Source organism: Phymastichus coffea, unplaced genomic scaffold (assembly GCF_024137745.1).
Source record: "Phymastichus coffea isolate CEN01 unplaced genomic scaffold, Cenicafe_Pcof_1.1 PCOF00044, whole genome shotgun sequence".
Lineage (NCBI taxonomy): Eukaryota > Metazoa > Arthropoda > Insecta > Hymenoptera > Eulophidae > Phymastichus > Phymastichus coffea.
Window position 1 is genome coordinate 1,134,375 of NW_026706855.1, and position 12,052 is coordinate 1,146,426.

At 37.2% G+C, this 12,052-nt stretch overlaps 1 protein-coding gene across 1 annotated transcript; it reads left to right on the plus strand.

The window, feature by feature from the left end:
• The first annotated feature begins 4,606 nt into the window (after positions 1-4,606).
• On the plus strand, positions 4,607-7,313 carry LOC131664454 (heat shock protein 68-like). Its single transcript, XM_058935549.1, has 2 exons — positions 4,607-4,903; positions 5,221-7,313. Exons 1-2 carry the CDS (start codon positions 4,680-4,682, stop codon positions 6,911-6,913), a joined length of 1,917 nt encoding a protein of 638 aa, XP_058791532.1. The 5' UTR covers positions 4,607-4,679; the 3' UTR covers positions 6,914-7,313.
• Positions 7,314-12,052: the final 4,739 nt, after the last annotated feature.

Genomic DNA, 12,052 nt, shown 5'->3' on the forward strand with positions numbered 1-12,052 from the left:
ATATATATAATAGAAGCATCCCTCCACGATATAAATAAATTTAAAATTCGTATGCACGCGCATACGCGTACGAATACAATCAAGACGGTATAAAATGAACCAAAAAGCAGACGATTATGCAGGCTCCCTTAGTAAGACGATAATAACGTCATTGTCAAACAAAATCGTGGAAAAAAATATAATATCCCGGACGTATGAGGGCCCGGAGATTTGAATCGTGTGCGGGAAGTTACTGTCTTACGCTATCCGGTCCGTATCTACTTACGCGTGTATAACGAATGCGATTTCTCAGTTTTCATATTCGCAATTAAAGTTTTTCATTGCACAGCAATGCCTCCGTTGTTTTATAATTTTATTCATAGCTAGGAAAATTTATACAGTGAGAAAAGTTTGGATAATGATTCCTTTAACCGCGTGAAATAAAACCCAACGACAACTCAGCCGATCACATTTACGAATCGATCGTCAATTTCGATGAGCGCTAGCGGAGAAAAAACATCGATCGCGGCGATTCGAAGCAACGACGGATCCATTCCGTACGTAATATCGAGCATGAGCAGCGCAATTTCCAAGTCCAGTTTGATAACCCGAATACCATTTAATTGAGTGGCGCGCGGCGGCACGAGGAAAGCGGCTGCAAAATCGGAAAACGAGATCAGGAGTATCAAATAAGGAAAATAAAGGGAAAGAAAAAAAAAATAAAAAAAAATAAAGAGAGAAAAAAAGGAAGGAGGCGCCGAGCTGCACAAAAAGAGCCGGTCTCCGGTGCGCATATCCGCGCGCGCACAGCTTGGGAGGAGAAGGAAACCACGAGCGGATCCTACGCGGACTGGAGCACCGTTATGTGCTCGCCGCACACTCCGGGCTCTCCGATCTAGATAGATACCTTTTATGCGCCGGCAGTCCTAGTCCTCCCACACGCGCGGGTCCTGCGTATCCCCCTTTTTTCCCACAGCTCCAATTCATGCCTAGCACCCCCTCCCCCCGCCCCTCCCCTTCGCCGCGCGCTCGGGGTAGGAATGCCTACTTAATCGCACGAAGCTTTGCAGGAACACGCTAACTGCGTAATCCCCGTGATGATACGCTTAGCGCTTTCCTAATGACATCGAATTGTGCTGAAGAGTCGATTGAACGTTACCGCGCGAACGCCGTCCGCTCGTTTATGGAAACAGCTTTGTGAGAAAGGCGTTTATTGATTGTCAGGCTTAATGCCGACGTGAGAGAGCTTTCAGCTATGAGGCCGCAACAATTACTGTGATTATCGCGTCGTTCCCGAGACGGTTGTCATGGCGAGTCTTCTTGTGTCGTATGAAGCTTCGAATTTTCACTGTGGAAACTTTACGCAATAATTTTTTTTTATTGCTAAATTAAATGAACATTTTTCAATGTTTTAATTACTATATTTAGCTAAGTTCAATTAATTTTTATGTCGGATCGATGTATCGTTTGGAATTTGTCGTTGAACGTGACTTTTAAATAGCAATACATTATTATTAGAAGACTATGCAGTCTTCTTGAACCGATGTAATGTGCAAACAGACATTTGTTTGTCTATAAGCTTAAAATGTGTTATGGAACAGTGGTTGAATCCACCTATAAATTGTAGATGCCGGGGGAAGAGGGCGCTCTTACAATTTATGGCCGATGGAATCTAGAAGTAAAGCTATAGCCACGTTTCTTGCGAGTGTATTGTATCCTGCGGAACGTAAACTTCAAAGGCATATTCTCTCTAGACTTAAATCTGAATATTTTCTTACATTTACCACATAAGTATAGTTTCAATTTATGCCGTTTTAATTTTTCATCCTGACTGGTTGAAAGAACGACTCTTTGGGAACCTTCTTAAAAATAGCTTGTCGAACGAGTCTACCTCGTCGTACAATCATAGTAGTATGTGCAATTGAACAGCTAGCCTGAGATTTAAAAATTTAGTGACGGTATGCGGTGCATCTATCAAGGCTCGTTTGCCATCACCCATCGGAATGAAGATATTTCAATTGCTTTACATGCCAAATAGTTTCTGTCTTTTTCTGTATAATAACATGAGTATCAACGGTAATATATTCATGTCGTCCGCGTAAAGTATATAAATTTAATTAGCGGAACAAGATTAGCTTTATATATAGAACAATATGAGTCCTAGGCGAGATTCCTTGGGAGCACCACACGTTACAGCTGGAGTGCTGCCCTTTCCAGCCACTTGCCTTAGCTAACAGCTGAATCACTTATCAATCTATGAACTAAAGTTCATTGATCTACTTAAATCATTTTTGGTTTAACAATGAACAAGCCACTTTTTATCGGGTTGGAATAATAATAATAACTAAAATTCGAAAATGGAATTCTATGCTTTGAAAATAGACGCGATAGGGAAGCACGTTACTTAATACAAAACGCCATACAATGTGTTATTAAAAACTAATAAACGTTAATATCGCGATTCATAATTGCTTTTAATGCTATCGGTTATCTCAAACTTCGATAGGAGATGCATCTTTTTTATGTACATCAACAATATACATATATTATTTGTTTCATTTAAATAAAAAAGAAAAATTAGAAAAAAATGAATATTTGGTAGAAATAGACAGATTCGAGTTATTTTTATGGAAACCGTTCTATAGATAATCGTACCTGATTCAACTGATGAAATAAGCAGTGATTCCCGAATACATCACTGAATACAATGTGCAAACACTGTAAGCTTCTGCATTTCATAACATTTTATTTTTTATGATCAATGATTTTACAAATATTTTAAAGAATTGCCAATATATACCTACAAACATATGTATTTATTATAGAGCACTTTTTCAAACAAAACTTTGTTGAAATATGTAGGAACAAGTAATTTGTAGAATAAGCCAGTAATCATGAAAAGTTAAATTAGATTTCTGTACGTTAATTGCTAATTTGTTGATCATTCACATCTAGTGATCACACATAACATCTAGTAATAATATACGATTAATTATAATACAGATTAAAAAAAATATTTTTTTAGATAAAGTTATCGACGATTAGATTAATTTTTTTCATTTATTAGACAAAAAATGTATTCAATAGTGTTCTATCGATTATATTATGTGATATACAATGGGCCAGAACAAAAAAAAATTCGAGTTCTTTCTAAACAAAGACAACTTAACGCGCAAAACAAATCTAGAACGATTCGCAAGGCTCAACGACCCTTAATCTGCCCCACGCACTGATCTGATACAGTTGACCTAAAACCGAATTCGATCCTTATTCCAGTAATGCAACTATTAGAATCCACGTTACAAATATAGATAATATATAATAATTATTTATTTATTACTTTATCGCACACATTAACTATCTTAAACTAGTATATAGTAGCACACTACACCATAATCATTATACTCAAATATTACAATTACAATGAAAAGAAATTAAAAAATAATTTCAAAATGTTTAGAAAAAACAACTTTCAATAAAATGAAATGTATGAATTATAAACAATTACAATTGAATGCGCAAAAATTGCAACTTAATCCGGCGGAATATTTAAAAAGTTTCTCGGTGACTCATAAACGAAATTAGTCTTAAAGCTCATTTAATATTTTTATTTTTACGATGTAATACGGAAATAAATTTTTTTTATCTATGGAAAAATGTACTCTACTGTAACAAAATTACATGTACATAATAACTAATTCGGAAATGGAATTGTATGCTTTGAAAATAGAGTAAAAAAAATATTAAATTACATAACTTTGATCTGTCGAATCTCACAGTATATCGTTACATATCAATTTGAATACGATCATCATTTTATAACGAATAAAATTCTCTTATATAAATGAAACCGTCAAAACGTAAATAAACGTTTTTCGCAGAATGTTCTACAAACTCGTAGACGTAGCTAGCCGTGACCCTGACTTATGAATACATATGTATAAAATAAACAACCAACCGTTGATATCCTAATATTAAGCATTTTATGGGTTCACATCTCAATCTAAACTAACACTATTATAGTAACGATTACAATAAATAACGATTACAAGTTGCAAATATCCAATGAAACGTACAAAAACAAACCACCCAGAATATTCTACAAGTTTGATGCTCCGACTCATAAATAAAGCTAACCCTTAATGGATATTTTAAGAAACTTACGCATGATAATTTTTATTCGAAACAACGTTATTTTTAAATAAAACACTTGGCGTAAAACAATTAAAGCCCACGCATTCGCGCCCGAAAACGGAAAACGTAAACAAAGCAGTCGTCAAGGTAAAACCTATTTACCGGCTGTCAGATCTGGCCCTGTCTAGAAGCTTCGTCTGTACGTCACAGCCTTCCATGGCGCCTCGATCGTTCTGTTCTGATTTGGAAAATAATTTCTTTTCAGCACTTCCACGAAATGAATTGCGACAAAATGCACACCAACGTAAACCTTATGAAATAAAACATAAAATGCGATAATTGGAAAATTGTAACAACTTTGTAAAAATAATAAAATTAAGATGGAACGTCATAGAAAGATCTCGAAAGTGGAGGAAGGCGCGCTCGAGAAACGTCGAGCATCAGTCGGCCGAGAGGTGGCGGGTATAAATACGACGTCTGTGCGCTCAGCCGCTCAGTATACGAAAAGCAAGAATACGAATCACGTCTAAGCAAACTAGCAAAGCGAAACAACACAACAATACACAATGGCACCAGCTATTGGAATTGATTTGGGAACAACCTACTCCTGCGTTGGAGTATGGCAGCAAGGCAAAGTCGAGATCATCGCCAACGATCAAGGCAACAGAACGACACCATCATATGTTGCTTTCACGGACAGCGAGCGGCTCATCGGAGATGCCGCTAAGAATCAGGTGGCGATGAATCCCTCCAACACAGTCTTCGATGCCAAGAGGCTTATTGGTCGAAGGTACGTTTTCCAGAATTAATTTATATTTTTTACAATTTCCATAAAATTTACATCAATTTTATTTCTATTTCTTTTGTTTTGCTATGCTTTTATTTTTGACGAAATTTTTTATGGGATTGAAATTAAAAATCTACGTGATGGTGTTTAAAATTTTAAAATGTCATCATGAATAACTGAAACCGAAATTTTTTATTTTTATAGAAATAATGCGTCTTTTACATATTTTTCCGTTATTCGCATAATTCAATAATTTGTATTCTACTAATTGACTATTTTTTTACATTACACTAAAATAATATTGGTATTTTGTGTTGCAGGTTTGACGACTCAAAGATCCAGAGCGATATGAAACACTGGCCGTTCAAAGTCGTCAGCGATGGTGGCAAGCCGAAGATCGAGGTCGAATTCCGCGGTGAGAAGAAACGTTTTAATCCAGAGGAAATCAGCTCGATGGTCCTGATAAAGATGAAGGAAACAGCTGAGGCATACTTGGGACAAACGGTGAAAGACGCGGTTATTACAGTACCCGCGTACTTCAACGATTCGCAGCGTCAAGCCACCAAAGACGCTGGAGCGATCGCCGGTTTGAATGTGCTCAGGATCATAAACGAGCCGACGGCTGCGGCACTGGCGTATGGCCTTGACAAGAACCTGAAAGGCGAGCGCAACGTGCTGATCTTCGACCTAGGCGGTGGCACCTTCGACGTGTCCATCCTCAGTATCGATGAAGGTTCTCTATTTGAGGTGAAGGCCACAGCCGGCGACACCCACCTCGGCGGCGAAGACTTCGACAATCGACTAGTGGACTTCCTTTGTAAAGAGTTCGAGCGCAAGTACAAGAAGAATCTGAAAAGCAATCCCAGGGCAATAAGGCGTCTGCGTACGGCAGCGGAGAGAGCCAAGCGCACGCTGTCTTCCAGCACCGAAGCCAGCATCGAAATCGATGCCTTGTTCGATGGCATCGACTACTACACCAAAGTCTCAAGGGCGCGCTTCGAAGAGCTGTGCGCTGATTTGTTCCGCTCCACCCTGGAACCAGTTGAGAAGGCTCTCGCTGACGCCAAGTTGGACAAGCGATCCATCCATGATGTGGTCCTCGTCGGTGGCTCCACGCGCATACCCAAAGTTCAGAGCATGCTGCAGAACTTCTTCTGCGGCAAGCAGCTAAATCTATCTATCAATCCCGACGAGGCGGTCGCCTACGGAGCGGCCGTACAGGCGGCCATTCTCAGCGGCGAGGGTAACAAGAGTTCTACCCTCCAAGATGTGCTTCTGGTCGATGTTGCCCCACTATCTCTGGGCATTGAAACTGCCGGTGACGTGATGACCAACATCATCGAGCGCAACGCCCGCATACCATGCAAGCAGTCTCAGACCTTCACCACCTACGCTGATAATCAGCCGGCTGTCACCATCCAGGTGTATGAGGGTGAGCGCGCCATGACCAAAGACAACAACCTGTTAGGTCGCTTCGAGCTTAGCGGTATTGCCCCAGCGCCGCGCGGCGTGCCCAAAATCGACGTTACCTTTGATATGGACGCCAATGGAATTTTGCACGTCACCGCCAAAGATACGGCCAGCGGCCGCAGTAACAACATCCGCATCACCAACGATAAGGGTCGCTTGTCCAAGGAAGAAATCGAACGCATGCTTAATGATGCTGAGAAGTACCGCGAACAGGATTCCGAGCAGCGCGAAAAGGTCTCCGCCAGAAATCAACTCGAGAGCTACGTCTTCACGGTTAAACAAGCTATTCAGGATAGTGGTGACAAGCTCAGTCAAGGGGATAAGGACATGGTCTTGAATTTGTGCGAGGATACCATCCGCTGGCTCGACAATAATACTCTGGCTGAGAAAGACGAGTACAAGCACAAGTTCGACGAGGTACAGAGACAATGTTCACCCATCATGACCAAGATTCACACCGGTGGTGCACAAAACTGTGGTGAACAGTACAGACAAGGCGCTGGCGACAACCACTCTGGCCCAACTGTCGAGGAAGTTGACTAAACCATTCAATCTCTTGGCTTAGTATGGAAAGCTTCCTAAGGTTTCAATATAAAGACGCTAGTTATAGTATTTACATTCCTAAGAGACTGAATGATAAATTAATGGCACATTATTGTTTCATTGATAATAAACCAACCAGTGTAATTTAAACTAATAACATTTTCATGTCAAGACTTGTTAACTTTGCTCCTTAAGTTTATTTGATTTTGACGGCTGATGTGAATTATCGGTTTAACTTAATTGACAAATTGTGGATCGCTACAATTAACAAGTTTTGCTTACTAGTTTAATTTACGTTCAGTAAAATTATCTTTATTTTGGTTTTAGTATGAATGATAGATAAAATTTATTCTAAATTGTGATACTAGTTACATAAATAAATTATTTATTTATTTTAAAATTGCAGTCTTATTTTACAATATATTACTCTGTCCTTGACTGTTATCCTTCTTAAAGTTGTATTGTTGCATGTGTTTAATAGTTTCTGCTATGACAATTATACCCCTTTCCCAATTGTTGTGGTAAAAACTAAATATTTCCATGTATACACTTATAATATTCACTGATGATTCAGCCATATTAAATTTAATGTTGTGTGGGTTGTATGTATCTCTTCAAATGCCTTTGGATGTTAATAGCCCTATTATTTAAATATCTGCATTATGTTCTAATAAAATTATTGTAGCTCTTTCTTGAGCAACCTTTCATTATAATTATTAGAAAAAATGATAGTATAATTAGCTGATCATAGTGGTTACTTACAAGTGCACTCAGCTCTGACATCAATTTATGATCCGCGTATTCGAAAATCGAATTTTTCTGGTAAATTGCGGGAGTACAATTTGCCACAATAAGACCTAACTTCCTTTGGTGTCATCAATGCTCAATCGTCAAAAATACTTCGGTTTTAAACTTCGCGGGTCACGAATTAATGTCCGAGCAAAGTATGAATTTTATATTTTTTTTTTATTTCTCCTATAATAACTTCAATCTGGTTCAAGCATCGAACTGAAAATATTACTGAATACAAACAAGGGATGAGCGCACAAAGTATACTTAACGACACTAGTATAATAATATAATAATTAAAATATTTATATGTGAGTAACAATGAATAATATATTTGAATTAATGAGATGCAGCGTTGCCACTGAAAAATAATTTCTAGGGACTTTGAGAAAAATTTTCCCAGATATAATGGTGTTGGTGATATGGTGACATTGTAACGTAATGTGTGAATTAATGTGACTGTTTTCGATAAGATGGCAACACTTTCCGCGTTCATTTCATTTCTTTGTGGAGAGTTGATCATCGAGCATCGAGAAAGATCGAGCCTTTCCTTTTCTACAAAGATCTTTCATATATTTCGAACAACCTGTCACTGTTTTTAGAAGTAAATATATAGAGTGACTGTGGCCGAGGTGTACACAAGCAAAGATCGTTGTTTCTGGTGTTATCAAGCTATTTATCCGGGCTCGCCCGGCTTCACATAACCTCTTCTGAAGGCACGTGCTTATAGCCCCCGTTTAACGGGCGGCGATTCAACTAACAGCCAATATGGCAAATGTGGGAAATGAACAATCTATGAACTCAAAGATGGATGTTGACGATTCAATCGTCCTAAACCAAACGAATAATAACAGAAAAAGAAGCGCTGATGAAACTCTACAAACCAGCAAGAAAATTCATATATCAGATACGCTCAACGCAAACAAGGATAACTTGCATGAAGTCACCACTACACAAGCGCCAACGACATATGCTTTTAAAGCAGATAATAAGGGTCCATTTGGTGTATGGATTAAGAGAACAGATAATAAAGCCCTCAGCGCATACAAAGTAGGCAGCGTTCTATTCAAAAAATACAGAGACATCTCAATTAAAAATAGAGGAGACTTCAAGGTCGAAGTCGTAGCCAAAATGAGAGAAGAAGCTAACAGACTTTTACAAGACGAACTTATCAAACAAAACAGCTGGGAAGCATTTATACCGGGATTTCGCCAATTCAGAAAAGGTTTGATTAAATTTATACCTCTTGATATTTCAGAAAAGGACATTATCGAAGGCCTTGAATCCCCGGCCATAGTTACAGATGTAAGACGGCAAAACCGAAGGAACAGACTTGCTACTGGTACGGACGATAAATGGATTCCTTCACAATCTATACTTTTAACCTTTTCAGGTCAAATTTTACCAAAACAAGTATCTCTCTTTTGTGTAAAAGCAGAGGTAGAGCCTTTTGTTTCCAAGCCGATGCAATGCTATAATTGTTTTGCTTTTGCGCACACAGCTAAAAGTTGTAAAGGCAAGAAAAAATGCATCATGTGCGGCTCGCTCGCACACGAAAATGGAGAGAAATGCATTGCTACCACACCGAAATGCACGAACTGCGAAGGACCGCACAAAAGCATTGATTCCACATGCCCAGTATACCAAAGAAATTTGAAAATAAATACAATTATGGCATTCGATAATGTCCCCTTTGCTGAGGCTAGGAAACTAGTCGCTGAATATAGGGTAGGTGATGCTCCTCCTCCTCCCCGTAAAACGAAAGAAAATTTCCCAAAGATTGGTGAACAGAGAGAGAACTCGTTTGCAAGCATCGCTTCGCCGAAAGAAGGCCCACCGACTCGCAATAGAAGAGCACAGTCGGCTACAACGAAAGTGACATTAGATCAACCAACACAACCACAAACTCAATCTCAATCTCAACTCATTGAAAGTGATGAAGAGGGCGCTAAAGAAGACGCTCGATCTCAATGGGAACTAACATACAACGACTCGATAGGTACAGACAACGGCTGCTCCCAGCTATCAAATGATGAAGACAAGGAAAACAACAGCGTATTGACACCTAATGTTAATAGAGATACTATACCGACGCAAGGTACCAAAAAAAAAGGTAATATACCAGTACAAGCAAAACTTAACAAAACTATTAAAAAACTTAAAGAAAGAATTGAAAATGAAAATGCGACTAATGAGTATATTTCTGATAATATCAAAAATTACCGTAAGAATCAAAATAAGCCAAATAAAAAGGAAAATTAATTAAAATATTTTCCAGATTTCTTAATTTTTAGTCTATTACATTTTTGCATACAATCTAAATTTCAAATTTTACACTTTTGCATACAACTTAAATTTCAAAACTTTATTTCATTTTTACTAGATATTAAATACCAATCTTTTTTTTGTTTTTTTTTTCTCTCAACTTTTTTTTTTTTTTTTTATTCACGTAATTAAACAATTATTTTTCTTTTTATAATGGATATCTTAAAAAACATGAAAATTTTACAGTGGAATTGTAGATCGTTATCAAATAAGCTTTGTATACACAACTACGCAGTTAACTATGACATTATAATTATTAGCGAAACTTGGCTTAAAGAAGATAAAGCCTTTGTATTAAAAGGGTTTAATACCCTTAGGTATGATAGAAACATAAATCAGGGAGGAGGTTTGGCATTTTTCATAAAAAAAAATATCTTATATAATAAAATTGATTTCAATTTGAACTCTACAAGTCTAGAAGTTGGAGCCGTTTTGGTGTCCACTAATTTGGGCGACTTAGCCATTATTTCTTGCTATAGATCTCCCAAACAGGGGAACGATTTAAAGCGTAATGAATGGCTTTTTTTACAAGAAGAGATAACAAAAAAATTTAATAACTTCTTATTAGTTGGAGACTTTAACGCTCATCACCCCTACTGGGGCAGTAATAGATACTGTACAAATGGTAATATCATTTTTAATGACACAGATTTTGACGAATTCTTTCTATTGAATAATGGCAAACCTACTCGCCTGGAACTATCTGATAAGGGTGTGACCCACACAAACATAGACTTATCTTTTACATCGATGAACCTAGCTTTTATAGCGAATTGGTCTGTTCTCGAGGACTCATGGGGTAGTGACCACTACCCTATTGAAATCTCTTTTAATTTATCAGTGAAAGAAAAAACTAGAAAAGACTATCGAATTAATTTAAAGATTATTAATTTCAATAAATTTTTCAAAATACTAGAAACAGAAAAAGATAAATTTAACAATTTAACGTTCACAAATGATACAGCTATAAGTAGATATTCTACTCTATTAGAGTTTCTTTACAGTTCCTTAGATAAAGCTAAATATAATGATAACCCAAAATTAGACAAAAATGTTAAATTTAAGAAAAAACAAAAAGAATGTATATGGTGGAACAACGTTTGTGATAAAACTAATCGACTACGGAACGCCTCTTTTAGGTCCGTCCATTATAGATGTAACCTAGAGTCTTTTATCAAACATAAGAAGTTAGAAGCTCAATGTACTAGAACTCTCAGAGAAGAAAAAACTAAATCCTTTCAGAATTTTTGTGCTTCCATTAATAGAAATACTAAGGTCTCTGACGTCTGGAGAAAGATTAGGGCATTTAAAAACGGTAGTAATAGACCAATTTCTTTAGAAGGCAACAAAAACTCCATAGAAAATGCGAAGGTTTGCCTAAACGATCTCTGTATTCCTAAAGACTGTAACTTATGTCCTCACGATAACTTAAATTCGTTCATTGATTCTCAATTTCCAATTTCATTAGGCGTAGAGAAGGATCACTTTATGGATCTTCCTTTCACGTTTGAAGAGCTTGAAAATGCTCTACACTCAGTAAACATCAAATCAGCTCCAGGAGCTGATAAAATTAGTTACGCGCTAATAATTGCCTTACCAGAATTTTATAAAAGAATCTTACTTGACCTTTTTAACGATTTTTATGATCAAGGCGACTTTCCTCAATCATGGTCTAATTACCTTATAAGTTTTATCCCTAAAAATAACAGCGATAAAGTACGTCCAGTATCTATGGCATCCTGTATACTCAAAACATTTGAACGAATGGTTAACAATCGTCTCACCTTTTGGCTAGAAACTAATAATTTCTTTTCACCTTCACAGTACGGATTTCGCAAAGGCAAATCATGTGCTGATAATATATCAATTTTAACAACACACATTCATCAATCTTTTTTTTTGAAAAAAAGTTTGGCAGCTTTCTTTTTGGATATTAAAGGCGCTTTCAATGAAGTAATTCCAGATATTTTAATCAATGACCTCATAGAACTTGGCCTCCCGAAAAAATTCATTATCTTCATAAAA

What these genes read in the sequence shown, in the direction of transcription:
- LOC131664454 (XM_058935549.1), top strand. Translation starts at nt 4,680, where the DNA reads ATGGCACCAGCTATTGGAATTGATTTGGGAACAACCTACTCCTGCGTT. An exon ending in AAGAGGCTTATTGGTCGAAG is followed by an intron (nt 4,904 to 5,220) that starts GTACGTTTTCCA and finishes TTTGTGTTGCAG; the next exon opens with GTTTGACGACTCAAAGATCC.